This window comes from Onychomys torridus, chromosome 18, assembly GCF_903995425.1.
Source record: "Onychomys torridus chromosome 18, mOncTor1.1, whole genome shotgun sequence".
Lineage (NCBI taxonomy): Eukaryota > Metazoa > Chordata > Mammalia > Rodentia > Cricetidae > Onychomys > Onychomys torridus.
The window spans coordinates 8777238-8795878 of record NC_050460.1 but is presented as its reverse complement, the minus strand read 5'-3'; the positions used below and the strand labels follow the sequence as shown (position 1 = coordinate 8795878).

At 46.4% G+C, this 18641-nt stretch overlaps 1 protein-coding gene across 1 annotated transcript in view; it reads right to left on the bottom strand.

The window, feature by feature from the left end:
• The window catches only part of Spats1 (spermatogenesis associated serine rich 1), a 31055-nt gene extending 13173 nt beyond the window's left edge, over window positions 1–17882 (bottom strand). The window contains exons 1-6 of the mRNA XM_036168484.1: window positions 17722–17882; window positions 17304–17438; window positions 8589–8736; window positions 4914–5059; window positions 2161–2322; window positions 205–325 (exon numbers count right to left, since the gene is read on the bottom strand). Of these exons, the coding sequence (XP_036024377.1) occupies window positions 205–325; window positions 2161–2322; window positions 4914–5059; window positions 8589–8736; window positions 17304–17438; window positions 17722–17824 (815 nt within the window). The 5' untranslated portion in view covers window positions 17825–17882. The remainder of the gene's footprint in view (window positions 1–204; window positions 326–2160; window positions 2323–4913; window positions 5060–8588; window positions 8737–17303; window positions 17439–17721) is intronic.
• Between the last annotated feature and the right edge of the window lie 759 nt (window positions 17883–18641).

Sequence of the window (18641 nt, the reverse complement as noted above, 5' to 3'; positions counted from 1 at the left end):
ATGTCCTCTGGCTGCCACACACACATGCATGAGTGTGCATGCTTGCACAAATAGGTGCTTATCACACACACACACACACACACACACACACACACACACACACCAAAATCCATATATAAATTAATAATGATAATTTACATAAGGCAGAAGAGACTCGATCCATTTACAGCCCCTGAAGTCCCTCTGGGACGAGCATGCACTCACAGTGAAAAGTTGGCAGGCGGAAGAGTTGCCCCTGCTTTGAAGAACTCTTTACTTTGTTCTGGGAGCATGTACGGGTTATCCCCTGGTGTTAGCTTTGGGATTCCATTTCTGGGATCAATATCTGTGGGAAACGTTTGAAAACATCACATGGAAGGCAGAAGCCGATGCTCTTTCGCTGTGAGCAGCAACGAGACAGTGAAAGTCAAGGATCCTCGTGCTTACTGAGAGACGAAGCTGTGACCCCGCCTTAGGAAAGCCAAGTTCACTACACTGGGTTATCAGATATGACTATTTTAAAACATGGAGGGCGGGGGAAGAGAGAGTGGGAAGAAGGTCAGAGCCAGAGGGTAGGAGGAGGGTTGTGAAATACTGTTCCGTGGAGGTGGTATGGCTGTGGCACATGCACTCACGGCAGCTGGCAACATTTGCACAAGAACAAGCCAGTTAAAATTTCCCATGAATGGGGCAGCTTGAGGCCCTGGAGCTGAGGACCTATTGGCAGCAGATGGATGCAGGAGAGGGAGAGTCACTTTTATTTAAGAGTATGGCCACTGGCAGGTTCCCCACATCCGTGGATGACCTCACACATATGGGCAGCCCCAGTTGAAGGTTAAAAAATAGCTAAATTTTTTTTTTTAATTTTTTTAAAAAGGTTGGGAAGAAAATGTAAGGGGGTCCAAGAGGATTGGAAGTGGGGAGTGAGGTAAGGGTATGGTCAAAACACACCATTTGCATGTGTGAAATTTTCAAATAGTAACTTAAAATTTAAAAAAAAAAAAAAAACCATGGAGGGCTGGGAATATAGCTCATGCAGCTAGCATGTAAGGTTCAATTCCTAGCACCAGAAAAATGCTAAGTAGTCAGGCCATTGCTTCTAAGCCCAGCTCGGAAGCAGAGGCAGGCAAATCTCTGTGAGTTCAAGGCCAGCCTGGCCTACAGAGTGAGTTCTAGAACGGCCAGGGCTACACAGAGAAACCCTGTCTTGAAAAACCCAAAAAAGAAAAGAAAATGTAGTCTATCGTTATAGATTATAAAACATTACACACAAGCCAGATAGTGGCGGTGCATGCCTTTAATCCAAGCACTCCAGAGTGAGTTCTAGGACAGCCAGGCCACACAGAGAAACTCTGTCTAGAAAAAAAAACAAACTTGCTTGGTGGGTTTTTTTGTTTGATTGGTCCGTTGGTTGGTTTTGTTGGACATGCAAGACATGTATCTTTTATTTTGATCTTTTAACGTTTTATTATTTTGTGTACATGAGAGTTTTGCCTGCATGTATGTCCATGGGCCAGTATGTGCAATGCCCTTGGAGGCCATAAGAGAGTGTCCCATCCTCTGGGACTAGAGTTACAGATGGCTGTGAGCCACCATGTGGGTGAGAGAGAGAGAGAGAGAGAGAGGAATTTGTGTTGCCTAAGCACTCCTGAGTGTGGGGCCTGCCCTGGCGTGTGGTTGATTTGCCCACTGTCACTCCATTGAAGAAAACGGATTTCCCCTCTCCCAGCTACCGGTTTCAGGCAGCTTCTTGGCGAGGGTGGGAATCGTGCCCACCTCCATGCTAGGGTTCTTGTCTGGCTTGAGCTTGAGCGGGTCCTGTGCATGCTGTCTAGTCTTCTGTAAGTTCATACACACTTCTGCCCTGTCGTGTCAGGAAAATGCTGCCTTTTGGAGACATCCACCACCTCTGCTTCTTACAGTTTTTCTGCCCCTTCTCCTGCATATATCACTGAGCCTTGAGACCTGAGCACTCCCAAGTCTCCCTCTCTCAGCATGCATTCTGAGCCCTTAATAGAAAGTTGTCACCTGTGAACTGGACTCTCTGTCTTCCCGTCTGCACTGTGGGCAGCATGGTGACCCTGCAGCACTGTCCCCAGCCAGAGAAAACAGAGTCCACAGAGTCACAACTAAGGGCTTGTTGTGTGTTTGTTTCATCCTTGATGGGATGAGGCATGTTACCATATCTCTTTCTTCCAAGGCTCTTGTCCACTGTCTGCTCCGCCACAGACCTCCTGTTGCCCCGGAAGACCCCACTGAAGAAGCACTGCTTTCCAACGTGGTAGGTGTGGACATTGCTGCTAAACCTTGGATAAAATGTCCACTCAGGACGCTGCCCATCTTCTGCAAGATATCAGAAACCTCTCTGTTAGCCCTGCTCCCTCCCTCAAGACAATTAGATGTAAAAACTCCCCAGGTTCTGTTGGCCTACAGCTTTCCCACATGTACACTTTAAACAAATGTGTGTTTGACTGCAAATATGTATGTGCACCACAGGCATGCAGCGTCCTCAGAGGCCAGAGAGGGCCTTGGATCTTCCTGGAACTGATGTTACAGGCAGTTGTGAGCCACTATGTGGATGCCAAGAACCAAATCCAGGCCCTCTGAAAAGCAGCCAGTGCTCTTACCCACTGAACCATCTCTCCAGTCCTCACACTCTTTTGGCTTTTAGAAATGATCTCACTATGAACTCTTCTGTGTGTGTGTGTGTGTGTGTGTGTGTGTGTGTGTGTGTGTGTGTAGATGGAGGTGTGTGTTTATGTACCAGAGGTCAACATCAATGTCTTCCTCAATTGCTTTTTCACTTTTTTTAATATTTATTTTTGCTTTTAGGTATATGGGTGTTTTGCCTGCTTGTATGTCTGTGTACCACGTGCATGCCTGGTGCCCATGGGAGTTAGAGAAGGGCATTGATTCTCTTGGAACTGGAGTTACAGTTGTTAGCCACCATGTGGGTGCTGGGAATTGAACCACGGGCTCTCATGCTGGCCCAGGCTCTCATGCTCACCCAGGTTCTCATGTTCAGCTTTTTACATGGGGGCTGGGATCTAAACTCTGATCCTCATGCTTGTGTGGCAAGCACTTTGCCTACTGAACCATCTTCTCAGCTCCCTCTGCCCTCTATCCCTCAGTTCACCCCACCCCAATCCCTAATGAAGGAAGTACATTACGGGGGGGTTATGGCTTTGCCCTGTTTCCTGTTCTCTGTCCCCACTGCTTCCTATGTAGGGGTGAAATGTGGCCCCTCTGCTTCCTACTTCTTGCCTCCCCTACCCTGCCTTCCCCAACATTCTGGAGTCCCCCTCTGGAGCTGAAGGCTATAATAAATCTTTCTCCTTTAAGTTGTTTTTGGTCGTGGCATTTTATCCCAGCAACAGACATATAACTAACTAATCCTGGGGCTGGAGAGGTGCCTCGGCAGTTAAGAGCACTGACTGCTCTTCCAAAGGACCCAGGTTCAGTTCTTAGCACTCACATGATGGCTCACAACCATCTGTAACTCCAGTTCCAAAGAGGATGGTATAGTGTAGTATACTAAATATCTGAACCAGGGGTATAGTTTTTTATCTGATACCCCCTTTTGGCTCCCATGGGCACCAGACACAGACCAGGTGCACACACATATATACATGCAAGCAAACACTCATATATATAAAATAAAAATAATCTTTTAGGAAAAGAAAAATAACTAATGCAAACAGTCACATAGACCTAAAGCGTGAATGCAGGAAATGGTCTGTGATCTCTGTGATGATTGGGGAAAACACTGTGTATACCACAACTCAGTTTTTCTACATGTGTGCCACTGAGTGACCGGGGAAATGTGTCACTAGGCTGCTTCGTTCTTCTTTGAACACCACAGTGTGCTTACACAGACCTCCACAGAGAGGTCAGTGAGGTAGCTGCTGCTGTCAACTTGATGGGATCCAGAGTCACCTAGGAGACACATCTCTGAGCACATCTGTGAGAGTTTCTAGACGGGGTTAGCTGAGGTAGGAAGGCTGGGGTATGGACTAAATCCCGGATTGAATAAAAAGGAGAAAAGCAGCTAAGCACCAGCTATTCCATCGCCCCCCTCTCCTTCCTGACTGTGGACACAGTGTGAGCAGAGAGGCCATCCTAACCCTGGCACTTGCCTTCCAGCACAGCTGCGGAGAGGGGTCAGAAGTCCTCCTCCTCTTCCTCCTTGAGACTCAGACTCAGACACAAGGGCCTTTGTCCGCTAAGCTCCCTTGCTCAGCCCTCTTAACTTCTCATAATAAGTAGAGAGAGTACACTTTATAATGATGGTATAGTGTAGTTATACACTAGATATTTTTTTTTTGTGTGTGTGTGTGTATACACACACACACTAAATATCTAAACCAGTGGTGTAGTTATTTATCATTATCAGATATGATGTGTGTGCTATGCCTTTATATAACTGGCCACCAGTATCACCACAGACTCAAGTCTCGTGTGTATTACCATATTAGGAGAGTTATGACATCACCAGACAATGGGAAGCTTTCAGCCGCATCATATTTTGGTGGAACGCTGTCATATGTGCAGGCCACTGTTGGCCAAAGCTGCATTATACAACATATGGCTGCTTTTGTATTATGTGTGTACATACATACACAGGTGTAGATATTTCAAAATTCAGCTCTTCACAGCTATGGGGAAGAATATTGTTGGAGAATATTGAGTAAGAGGGGTTTGTAGTCTATACACTTCTATATTGCTTTCATACTTTTTATGGCACTTACACTAAGACCTTTCACCTGTGAAAACCATATGACTGTACATACCTCCCACACAGCCATCATGAGGAAGGACCCAAGAGGAAACATGCCAAAGGCCTGGCACTGGGCAGGGGAGTTCTTCCGTGACTTGGCCCATAATATGACAGATTTCTGAAAAGGCCTGTGGAGGAAGGTCTGGGGCCTACTCACTTGTCTGTGACTTAAGCAGGCTGAATTCCTCAGGATATGTTTCCTTCTGGAATCCAGGCAGTGAAAATTCCAAGGAGCGACTAGACTGTGCAGAGGATGGGGAGGAGGAAGAGGAGGAGGACTTCTGACCCATCTCCGCAGCTGTGCTGGAAGGCAATGGCAGGGTTAGGATGGCCTCTCTGCTCACACTGAAAAATCAAACTAATCTTATATTAGCAGCACATGAGTTCTCAGCAACAGAACTGGCCTCACTCTCTATAAAGCCCCTGAGCAGTTTTACTGACTCACAACTTGAAGGTACTAAAACTTACTCAAAATATCCATGCTTTAAAACAATCAGGTTAGCTGTGGTGGCTTATGCCTCCCAGCACTCAGGAGACAGAAGCAGGTGGATCTCTGAGTTCAAGGCCAGCCTGGTCTACAGAGTAAGTTCCAGGAAAGCCAGGGATATACAGAGAACCCTGTCTGAAAAAGCCAAATATATAGATAAATATAGATAGATAGATAGATAGATAGATAGATAGATACATACATACATACATACATACATACATAGAGATAAATAGAACAAACAATTGGGTAAATGTTGTAGAATATTATTCAAAGATGTGTTACATTTGTTTACGCTGTGGAATATTTGTTTATTGATGCAAAGATGTGTTACATTCCTTTATGTTGCATTTGTTTAACTCTGTGAAGCTGTGTTACTGTGCCTGTCTAAAACACCTGATGGGTCTACTAAAGAGCTGACCAGTCAATAGCAAGGGAGGAGAAAGGATAAGTGGGGCTGGCAGGTAGAGAGAATATAAAGAAGGAGAAATATGGGAATAGAAAGAAATAAAGGAATGAGAAAAGGAGAGAGGATTCCAGGGGCCAGCCACCCAGCCACACAGCAAGCCATGGAATAAGAAGGAAAGAAAGGGATATAGAATAGAGAAGGATAAAAGCCCAGAGGCAAAAGGTGGATGGGATAATTTAAGAAGAGCTGTCTAGAAACAAGCCAAGCTAAGGCCAGGCATTTATAAGTAAATAAGACTCCGTGTGATTTATCTGGGAGCTGGGTGGTGGCCCCCCAAGAGCAAAGAGTGAAAAACAACCAACATCAGGCAAAGCTGTTTGCTGCCTGGGGACCTGAGTTTGATCCCTGGTAACCCATGTTTCCAGAAGGAAAGAACCAACTCTTGTTAGTTGTCCTCCAGGCATACACCCAGCCACACACCAAATTAATTAATAAATTAAATGTAATTTTTAAAAACAGGCTGGAGAGATTGCTAATCAGTTAGGAGCACTTGCTGTTTTTATAGAGAACCTAGGTTCAATTTCCAGCACCCACATGGTAGCTCACAACCACCTGTAACTCCAGTTCTCAGGAATCTGATGCCCTCTTCTGGCCTCCACAGGCACCAGGCATGCATATGGTACACATACATACATACATACATATTTAAACCAATATTTTTTTAAAAAGCAGTCAAAGTACTAGCTCCTCATACAGTAAACCATGGAATTGCTCCATGACCCAGCAACTCTACCCCTATGTATATACTCACAAGAACAGAAAACAAAAAACTGGCGCAGACACTGGTGTGTGGCTGTGCATTGCAGAAAATAACTCCAAGCATCCAGCAACAGGTAGGTGAACAGATGAAGTTCAGCTTACACACAGGAATATAACTCAGCCTACAAAGAGTAGATTTCTGCAACATGCTACCACATGGGTGAGCCTTGAAACAATTATCTGAAGTAAAAATTAGCCAGACATAGAACAAATCAATATGACCCTACTAATACAAGGACAGAGGGTAGCTGAAGAGGAAAGAATACTGCTCAATGGATACAGAGTTTGTATTTGGATTGATGAATTGTTTTGAAAATAGACAGTGGTGGGGTGGTGAGCACTGACTGCTCTTCCAGAGGACACAGGTTCAATTCCCAGCACCCACATGGCAGCTCACAACTGTCTGTAACTCCAAGATCTGGCGCCCTCACACAGACATACAGGCAGGCAAAACACCAATGTACATAAAATAAAAACAAATAATTTTTTAAAAAAGAATATTGCTGGGCAATGGTGGCACATGCCTGTAATCCCAGCACTCAGGAGGCAGAGGCAGGTGGATCTCTGTGAGTTTGAGGCCAGCCTGGTCTACAGAGTGAGTTTCAGGACAGGCTCCAAAGCTACAGAGAGAAACCCTGTCTTGGAAAAACCAAAAAAAAAAAAAAAAAAAAAAAAGAATATAGGCAGTGGCAATGGTTGTAAGACTATGATTGTAATTAATCCACGTTACCATAGTTAAAAAGGGATAAAGGGGGGCGGGGGCGGCGGCGGCAGTACACACCCTTAATCCCAGCTCTCAGGAGGCAGAGCCAAGCAGATCTCTGTGAGTTCGAGGCCAGCCTGGGCTACAGAGCTAGTTCAGGAAAAGCTCCAAAGCTACATAGAGAAACCCTGTCTCGAAAAACATATATATGTGTGTGTGTATGTGTGTGTGTGTGTGTGTGTATTAAGGATAAAATGCCTTTGTTTTGTTATATGTATTTTAAAGATTTAATTTTTGTGTATGAGTATTTTACCTGCAATGTAAGGGTACCTTGTACACACAGTGCCCATGGCAGCCAGAAAAGGGCATCAGACTCCCTGGAACTGGAGTTCCTGATGGTTGTGAGCCACCTTGTAGGTTCTGGGAACCAAAGCCAGGAGAGCCATCTCTCCAGCCCTCTACACCAGTGAGAGACTTCAACCAGAGTGCAGGTGAGGGGCTCCATTCTCTTCCCATGTCCACTTATGTCCTCTTACTTTTTCCTGTCTTCCTGTGTTGCTTGAAGAAGCAACAGGAGGTAGAGCACTGGAAAGTCTGTGGTCTTCATAAGAAGTGTACACATCTCTCTATCACTCTGATTTTTTCTTTTATCATTTTTAAAAAGAAGGACCCAGGTTGAACCCAGGGCCTTGGCATTCTGGCAAGTATGTGTTCTATGCTGAGCTACATTCTCAGCCTTAAGAAGTTTGTTGTTATGGGGGGGAGGGGGTGTTTAAGATTTATTTATTTATGTATGTATGTATTTATTTATTTATTTTATGTATATAAGTGCTCTATCTGCATGTATGCCAGAAGAAGGCATCAGATCCCACTATAGATGGTTGTGAGCCGCCATGTGGTTGCTGGGAATTGAACTCAGGACCTCTGGAAGAGCAGCTGGTGCTCATAACCACCAAGCCATCCCTCCAGCCCCGGTAATTGTAGTCTTGACTGTTATCTCCTAGGATGCTCATTCTTTATTTTCTTTCATTCTTGTGTGTGTGTGTGTGTGTGTGTGTGTGTGTGTGTAGCTCTCTCAAGCTGTCCCTTTGACCTCCTCATGTTCATAATGGCACGCAGGCACACACATGGGCGGGGGAGATACAGAAATACATGATTCAAAAAAACGATAGGCCTAGAGAACGGTGCAGTTTGCTCGAATTCACACAGACCATTAATGGAAGAGTTGGGATTTGAACCTGGGTAGCCTAGCTCTAAAGTTCTTGCCTAGCAGGGCACACTGATCTCAGACTATCTGCTTCTTGCTATAGTTCACCCCAATAGTGTCAAAATCTCAACAGACACCCCCATAAATACACACACACACACACACACACACACACACACACACACACACACACACACCCTTACTTACTCAGAGTGAATCACCACCCCAGTGGATCCCGGAGGCTCAGGGACTCTCAGACCTGCTTCATCAGAAGACAAAAGACTGGCCCTTCTGTCAGAGGCCATCTTGTTGGCCAAGGAACCCTTGGATTCTAGAGCATCACTGTGCTTGGCATCTGTAACACAGGGTCTCCATTTAAATATATTGATGAAATAATACCTGGCAGTCTATTTTATTTCCTAAATTATATTTGAAAAATGGGGGAGGGGTATCTAGTGAGGTGGCTCAGTGGGTAAAGGGGCTTGCCCCCAAGTCTGACAACTTGAGTTTAATCCCCAGATCTCACGAATGGCAAGAAAAAACTGGCTTCTGAGAGTTGTCCTCTAACCTCCACATGGGCTCCAGGCAGAAGCACACCTGTACTCACACACAGTAAGTACAATTTTAAAGCAGCTAGTATTTAGTATTTATTGTGTCCTGGGGGTCATGTTAACACATTATCACATCTAGCTCTCCTAAGTGCTCACATTCATGCACACACACACACACACAAACACACACACACACACACACACACACAATGAGGAGGAAACAGGTTCAAAAGATCATACACATGCCTACATTCAGGGAAAAACTAAACATCTAGACCCAAGTTTGACAACAATACTGTGGTGCCAGAGTCTGAAATCCAGGGCATTAATCCAGACTGCTTGTGCCTCCACACAGCTAACCTGCTCTAAACTGAATGGAGGAGAGCTCTGACGCAGCTAGGTGTCACTATTCACTGTGTGGACACCTTGGCACGTTCTCCAGAGGTTGGCTCATGACCTGAAGAAGTGCCTTCCGAAACTTCCACATGTCAGTCACCTCCCACTATCGAACCACTCACTCACAAATGTAACTTTGCCCCCAGTGGCATCTAGAATAGTGCCTGGCGTGACTCAGATCTCAAGCAGTGAATTTTTATTCTGAGTGAATAAAGGTAAAGAATTACACGGGCTGGGGCTGTAGGTCAGTTGGTAGCATACTTGCTTGGTGTGCAGGAAGCCCTGGGTACCATCCCCAGCACTGAAGAAAGCAGGCATGGAGATCCATGCCTGTGATCCCAGCACTTGGGAGGTAGGGACATGAAAATCAGAAGTTCAAGCTACCTAAAGAGCTCAAGGAAGAGGGAGAAGAAAAAGGAGGAAAATGATTCTAACCCTCCCCACCACCCATAATGACAAAAGAGTCCTTTAAGTCTGTGGCTGTTGTATGGAAAGGTGAACCGTTCCTTTTATTTTGCTGTATGATTTATATTTTATAAAAGTCAATCTGCTCTTTACCATTAATCACCAGCATGTGCCCTGTTTAATTGCTTTTTTAAGATCTATTTTTATTGTTAATTATGTGTTTGTGTGCACGCCTGCATGACCGTATGTGCACCACATGTGTGCTGCTGCTCATGGAGGCCAGAAGAGGGCATCAGATCCCGGGGAGCTAGAGTTACAGACTCTAGCCGCCTGCTGTGGGCTCCTCTGCAAGAACAGTACGTCCTCTTCCTGGCTGAGCCACCTCTCCACCCCTCAATCACATTTTTTAAAGGTCAGGTGAGCAGACACAAGATTTCTTTGTGCATAACTTCATAGAGCACAGAAACTCAGTAACATAGTGTAATCGCTTGTGATAAGAAAATCATACAGGCCAGGCTGTGGTGGTGTTCACTTTTAATCCCAGCACTTGGGAGGCAGAGGCAGGAGGATCCCTGTGAGTTTGAGGCCAGCCTGGTCTACAGAGTGAGTTCTAGGACAGCCTGGGATACACAGAGAAACCCTGTCTTGAAAAATGTTTTTAAAAATGTAGAAGAAGAAAAGAACAAAGGAAGAAAGGAAGGAAGGAAGGAAGGAAGGAAGGAAGGAAGGAAGGAAGGAAGGAAGGAAGGAAGGAAGGGGAAAAGAAAAGAAATGAGAGAGAGAAAGACAGAGACAGAGAGAAAGGAAGCAGGATGAGGAAGAAGAGAAGATGGAAAGGGAGGGGAAGGGAAGAGAGGAAAGTGACAGAAGTGGACACACACACCACACCCTTCCCAGAGGACACTGGGGATTGACACAGGGTGGACACACACCACACCCTTCCCAGAGGACACTGGGGATTGACACAGGGTGGGGACACACCACACCCTTCTCAGAGGACACTGGGGATTGACACAGGGTGGGACACACACATCCTTCTCAGAGGACACTGGGGATTGACACAGGGTGGACACACACCACACCCTTCCCAGAGGACACTGGGGATTGACACAGGGTGGGGACACACCACACCCTTCCCAGAGGACACTGGGTATTGACACAGGGTGTGGACACACACACCACACCCTTCCCAGAGGACCCTGGGGATTGACACAGGGTGGGGACACACACACCACACCCTTCCCAGAGGACACTGGGGATTGAGACAAGGTGGGGACACACACACCACACCCTTCCCAGAGGACACTGGGAATTGACACAGGGTGGGGACACACACCACACCCTTCCCAGAGGACCCTGGTGATTGAGACAGGGTGGACATACACACACTACTCCCTTCCCAGTATTTTACTTGTGATCACAAACATCAAAGTTCAGCTGAGCTACTTCCTCTCTTCAAAATCCTGCACCCCATCTTCAGGTTTTCTGGGGTGTGGCACAGGACTGAGGCCTGCGGCAGCTATGGACTCCCAGAGCTCTGGGAGCCAGAACCCAGAGTAGCCTTAGTACGGTGAGACCAGTGGTGGCCGGAGGGCTGAGTAGCTGTGATAATCAAGGCCAGGAAAAGGGACAGGAAAGGTACAGAGCTGTGAGGAGGGCAAGACCGTCTCCAGCAACCAGAGAAAGAACCACCTTTATAGTAGGCCACAAAAGAGCCACAAAAAAAAAAAAAAAAATAGCATATAGACTCCACTCAGACCTCAAAGCAACACAATTAGAAATCAATAATAGAGACAGCCCCAAGCCAAAACCCCACCGTTAGCCTGGGAGCTCAAACCACACTGCTGAATAATTCATCAAAAAGAAATCATAATGGAAACCACATTAACGTTCAATGAATTTAGGTCCTACACATCAAAACCTGTGAAAACAGTAATTAGAAACTCGGATTCTTACATGCAAATACTGTATTTCACTGAGTGTAAGACACCATCTTTTGTTGTTGTTTGTTTGTTTTTTTGGTTTTCCAAGACAGGGTTTCTCCATGTAGTTTTGGTGCCTGTCCTGGAACTCTCTCTGTAGACCAGGCTGGCCTCAAACTCACAGAGATCTGGCTGGCACCATCAATTATAACAACATTGTTTTATGTACCACAAAGAACAAGGGCCGTCAATTAAGGCACGATGCTTCATGGCCTGGAATTGAACCTTTTTCGTTTTGTTTTATTTTATCTGTATGTACGTGTAGCAAGGGGGAGGGGTGTAAAACAGCTTGACCACACAGCTGCCATGACAGGCTTAGGGGCCTAGACACAGCTTCTGTGACAGGCTTACTGGCAGGAAACATCCAGATCCAGGAAAAGCCTTAAGCTGGTACCACCCAGGGATCCACCCAGGAAAAACCTGACATCCCAAACATTCCAACCATTAGATAAGGTGACCAGATGTCATGAGTCTAGCACACACCTGTTTTTGTTTTACAGATACCCCTAAACAATTGTCAGCCAATCAGGGTCCTGGGCCTGGAAATCCCCTCACCCCAACCTCTGCTATGATAAAAACTCTGCCCCACCTGAGCTCTGGACTCTCTGCTCTCACCACTGTGTCAGACAGACAGAGGGACCAAGCTCGGAGCTTGAAGAGAATAAAGGCTCTTTGCTTTTACATATGGGATTCAGTCTCCACGGTTGTCTTGGGGGGGGGGGTCCCTGAGATCTGGGCATAACATAGCAGAGTGTGTATATGTGACACGTGAATGCAAGTTGCTGAGAAGGCCAAAAGAAGGCATCAGATCCCCTGGAACTGGAGTTACAGGTGGTTCTGAGCCACTGTGTGGGAATCAAACTCAGCTCCTCTGCAAGAGCAGCAAACGCTGTGGACCACTGACCTGGAATTTTTACTTTATTCTGATTGAGGTATTCTTTTAAGACTTGGATATAGGCTTTAATCATACTGTCACATGTGCACATACAAAGAATAATTGGTTATGTATTCTTACACCTTATTCAAAAATGTGGCTTCTCAATCATTTTCCAACTCAGTCTTTGATGTCCACATTTTCTACCGAATAGTGACCTCAGTGCTGTGAAAACATGGATGCTTCTCACTTGTCTCCAGAAGGTTCTTCCCAGCTATGCAGGTGTTTTTCATGCTTCGTTGCTCACACGGAAAGGACATGGATGAGTATTGTACACCTCTCACTACCTGAGGAGCTGGTGGTGCTAGCTCTAACTCAGAAATGCAAGGTGGCTCAGCAGGGGACGAGCACTTGTCATTTAAGCCCAGTGAGTTGAGTTCCATCCCCGGCATCCATGCCAACTTGGAAGGACACCACAGAGTTGTCATCTGACTTCCTCAAACGCATTGTGAAACACGCACCTACACACACACAAATATGTGCACACAGCAATAATAATTATACAGTTATATAGTTTAAAGCCAGGTGTGGTAGCATGCATATATCTTTAATTCTAGAACTCCTTCCGTAAGATGGAAGACAGAGACAGGAGAATTGTCCATATACTCACAGGCCAGGTAGTCTGGAGTACAAAGAAGGGAGAGACCCAGCCTCAGCAAGGTCTAAAAGTTGTCCTTTGACCTACACACACACACACACACACACACACACACACACACACACACACACTCACTCACTCACTCACTCACTCACACAGAAGTAATTGACCCCTATGAATAACATCAGGTCTTGTCCCTTCACAAGTATTTTGTCTGTGTTGGGATTTGGGGAGGTTTGTTATTGTTTTGGTTTGGTTTTTGGTTTTGGTTTTTTTGTTTTGTTTTGTTTTTGTTTTTGTTTTTTTTTTTGGTGGGGGAGTGGTTGGACACAGGGTTTCTCTGTGTAACAGAGCCCTGGCTATCCTAAAAATCCCTTTGTAGGCCAGGCTGGCCTCTAACTCACTGAGATCCTCCTGCCTCTGCCTCCCAAGTGCTAGAATTAAAGGTGTGCACCACCATGATCAGCAGGATTCAGGGAGATTTTAAAAATCCTACGTCCCCCACACCAGTGAACAGTGAGTTACACCTGAGAGTTTAGGGTACTTCCTAGCTTTCTGAGTAAGTTTTACAGTAGCAACACTCTAATAAAACAGTGACCCAAGGCTTCAGGGATGGGAAAGCTTGTCTGATGCAAGGGTGGTCAGAGCCATCTCTGCTAAATGTCATGGTCCCCATTTCAAGCTGACTACAGGATCTCCCTAGGAGTATCCCTGTGTCAAACGTGGGCTGGAGCATTGAACACGGCCTCAAGATGCCTCCCCTGCCCAGGCACAGACAGAGTGCCTTCCATTACTAATGTTGGCAGACCTCCCCACGCCAGACTGTGGTGAGGAAGAATAAACTCGGGACTCATACGCTCCTCCAGAAGTTCACCATTCCTCAGGAACCCTGCCGTAACGAATGCTAGGTAAGGCATGACTCTAAAACACTGTAGGACGAGACAAGATGACACTATCTAAAAAAGCAAAGTGGGGGTTGGAGAAATAGCCCCGGAGTTAAGAGCCCTTGCTGCTCCCGTGGGTACCTGAGTTCAGTTCCCAGCTCCCTCTTCTGGAGACTCACAACCACCTGTAACCCCAGCTCCCTCTCCAGGAGACTCACAACCATCACTAACTCTAGCTCCCTCTTCTGGCACCCATGTGTCACTACACTCATTTTTGGTTTGGTTTGGTTTTCTTTTCTTTTTTTTTTCTTTTTTTCTTTTTCTTTCTTTTTTTTTGTTTTTTTTTTTTTGTTTGTTTGTTTGTTTGTTTGTTTGTTTTTGTTTGTTTGTTTTTTGTGGTTTTTTTTTTTTTGGTTTTCCGAGACAGGGTTTCTCTGTGTAGCTTTGCGCCTTTCCTGGAACTTGCTTTGTAGACCAGGCTGGCCTCGAACTCACAGAGATCCACCTGGCTCTGCCTCCCGAGTGCTGGGATTAAAGGCGTGAGCCACCACTGCCCAGCCACATTAATTTTTTTTTTTTTTTTTTTTTGGTTTTTCGCAATAGGGTTTCTCTGTGTAGCTTTGTGCCTTTCCTGGAACTCACTTGGTAGCCCAGGCTGGCCTCGAACTCACAGCGATCCACCTGGCTCTGCCTCCCGAGTGCTGGGATTAAAGGCATGTGCCACCACCGCCCAGCTCACATTAATTTTTTTAATGGAAATTTTTCTTTTTAAAGACCAAAGGAAGGTTTTGGAAACCAGAAAGGAATTCAAGGGGAAAGGGAATTTGGAAGAAGGTCTATGTTTTGGTGCCACCTGTGAAACTCGTGGAGATTTCCACATCTTCGGGCAGGAACAACACCTTACATAAATGGAGTCTGTTCCTCATGCTTTCTTCTTGGCTAACTCAAATCCCTCTGTCTGGCAGGGGAAGAATAATTCAGCAAACTATGTCGGCTTATTATGGAGTGTTTTTAATAATAATAAAAAAAAGTTTCCTACGTCCTGCTTTTTCTGCTCAACAAGCAAACCAAAGATCTACAGTTGTAAGGGAAGTCATGGGCGCACATACCTACACACTTTACAAGAGGCTAGCTTGGCCCCTCCATTCCACAAGACCTGGACTCCCTGGTTTTCTGTTTGTTTGTTTGTTTTTTGAGACAGGGTTTCTCTGTGTAGCTTTGGTGTCTGTCCTGGAACTCACTCTGTAGCCCAGGCTGGCCTCAATCTCACAGAGATCCGCCTGCCTCTGCCTCCCTAGTGCTGGGATTAAAAGCGTGCACCACCACCACCCAGCCCTGGACTCCCTGTTAAGCTGAACCTTAGATGTGTCTTCTGAAAGTACGTATTGAGAGTAGAACGCCCAGCTAAAAAGCACGGGCCCTCCCTAGCTCACCCTCAAAGTGGCTTCCTCCTTATTCCAAACCAAATTGGAAAAACAAAATTCTGGAAGCTTAAAGTTAAGTTCCCAGGTAGCTCTGTTGGCAGATCACTCGCCTGACATACATGAAGCCCTGGGTTCAACACTGCATAGGACCAGATAATGGTGGTGCACGCCTGTGATCCCAGCACTCAGGAGGTGGGGCAGGAGTTCAGGGGCACCCTGAGACTGGGAAGGAAGGAGGAAACGGGGTGCAGGGAGGAAAGGTGAGACCCCAGCCCTCTTTTCTCCTTGCTATCCAGCCATGCTGGGCAGTTGATAGGTCAAAATCCTCCAGCTCCTTCAGGCCCACTTTGTAATTGAGCCTGGGGATCCCTCCCACCTCCCTCTAAGTTATGAAGGAGAATCAGATGTGAAGACCTGGCATCTAGGAGACTGGGGGCAAGGCTCAGCTGGGCCGAGACGAGACTTCTCTAGCTCCTTTTGCATCTTGAGCCTGGATTCACCCTGAATGGATTTTTGGGAAAATGTGGCTGTCCTCTAGCCTCTGCGCCCTCAAGAGAACCTTGTTTCCACCCTTCCCCTTCCACCTTAAGAGCCAATTATGGAGTAAGAGCCATTATTTAATTTAAACCTGCCTTAGAGTGCTCACAATTTTCACTGTAAGTGCCCTGGCCAATAAGCAGTACCATATATCTACTAATATCTGAGCAAGAAAAAAAATGGATGTGGACAGGCTCTAGAGGCAAGCAGAATCAGGCCAAGGACCAGCCTCGGTATTCATTAACCAAAGCCTGGGGCAGCTCAGACCTCTGACTCCCTTTACTCCTTTGCAATATACTTCCCAGCTGTTTGGAGTTCCAGTCAACAACACATTCGAATCTCTGCTTTGTCTTTGTTGTTGAGACAGGGTCTCAGGTAACTGAGGATGACCTTGAATTAATCCTCCTGCCTCCACCTCTTGAGTGTGGGCTTGGCAGGTGTAAGCACACCCGCTTTAGCTCCTGCTTTCGAACTGTTCGCTAGACAAGAGTTGATTGTGTATGTCCCCTAACTAGCTCCTGTAGCTTGGATCTGGACTGTTCTCCAAAAGTTTGTTTGTTTTGGGTTTTTTGTTTTTGTTTTGTTTTGTTTTTGTAAAAGCCTGTGTTTTAAAGACTTAGTTCCCTTCTGTCACAAGGTTGGGAGATGGCGGAGGTGGAGAGACGGCTCAGCAGTTAAAATACCTGTTGCTCTTGCAGAGGACTGGATTTCTATCCTCAGTACCCACGTGATGGTTCCCAACCATCCATAACTGCAGTTCCAGGGGACCCAGCGCCTTCCTCTAATGTCTGCTGGCACCGGGCACATAAGCAGTAGACATACATGCAAACATGCAGGCAAACGCACATATAGAATAAAGACAGTCTTTAAAAAAAATAATAATTTTAAGAGGTCATTGGGGGATCATCATTTCTTGACCAAGAGCGGAGATGCTTTGCTCTGACATATGACGTCACTATATGCTACGCCACCAATAGGTCCAAAGTAACAGGGCCATGAACAGAAACTCTAAAGCTATGAGCCGCGGCTGGAACGACCGAGGCTGGAGATGATCCCAGCACTTGGGGAGTTGAGACAGGAAGATGGAGAATTCCAGGCTAGCCTGGGCTACATAAGGGGGTAGCAGTGGTGCTCGACCTCATTTAAAAATAAATAAATAATATAATATAAAACCACAAGCTATGAGGTTATAAGCCCACCCAGGACTCAACTGTATCTCCTTTCCACCTTGGTCATGCCCAAATCGCTTTTCTCTGGAACCTTCTCCAGATCTCTAGCACAGGCCGCTCTTGAAATGGAAGGAAGCTGGCAGCCCGGTTTGCCGTTTCCACCACTCATGGGCTCCCCTGCGCGCATGGTGATTTTAAACATGAAAAGCAACCGAGACAAAAAAGCGTCTTATTAGAAAGGCTGTCTTTCTAAATCAACGCCTTTGAAAGTCAAGAAGCAGAGGGGGGGGGGGGCGCTCTAAACCTCGCTGGTCCTCCTAGTGGTGTTCCTGGGTTTGGATGCCAACTCTCCCTACCCCCACCACCCGGCCGCCCGCCCTCCCTCCCGACTCAGGGCCCCAAAGTCTCCTTCCCACCTCTGAGCCCTACACCCACTGCCCTGGGGGAGCCCTTGATCTACCCTTGGAGGACTCCATGGAGGATATGGCCCCAACCATATCAACGCTCCAACCGGCAGCCGAACCGCCCGAATGCCAGGATGCGGAGCGAAAGCACGGGTGCATGCCACGGCCTGCAAAGCTCGGTCCAGGGTTGCCAGGACAACCCGCCCCTTCCTGCGGGCTGGGGCGCTAGTCTTGATGCCTCCTTCCTTGCACCCCGCGCCCTGGCCTGGCTTGAAGATGGGGGTCTCAGGTCTAAGGGCTGCAGAACCTCGGGATTTTGTTTCAACTTGTGGGTCTTTTCCAAGCAACTGTCGCCGCTACCCCCGGAACCTCCAGTGGCCGTGAGCGACGACGCATCCTTCACAAAGCTTGCAGATGCGGGTTTAGAATCGGCCCTGATTAGGCAGGGCTCACCCACCATTCACAGCGTCTTTTTCTGGGCCAGGCTCCCTGCTCCCTTCAACAGCCAGCTGCGTTTTTCAAAATAGAAAACTGACTTTGAGCAAAGGCTCATTCAAGGTCACCCAGAAAACGGAGTCACCCTCACAAATCCATCATTCTTTCCATGGTATAGATTGAAATTTATCTTTCTAACCCTTTTCCCTAGTAAATCTTACATAGAAAGTTGTTGGGTTTGGGATTTTTTTTTTCTCCAACTCAAGCTTAGTCTCTAAATTTATATTGAGACTTACTTTCTCCTATGGTTAAATGGGAAAAAATACGAATGTTTTAATTAATTTAAATACTCATTTGTGCGTGTGCTGCATGTATGTATGTGTGTACCTGTGTGTGAGGCACACTAGCCCATGCACGTGCATGCAGCGACCACAGGTCATGTGTTATCCTCCGTTCTTCTCCACCTTATTTTTTGAATCAGGGCTCCTCATTGACCCTGGGGCTCACACACTGTTACAGCCGGACAGTCCCAGAGTCCCAG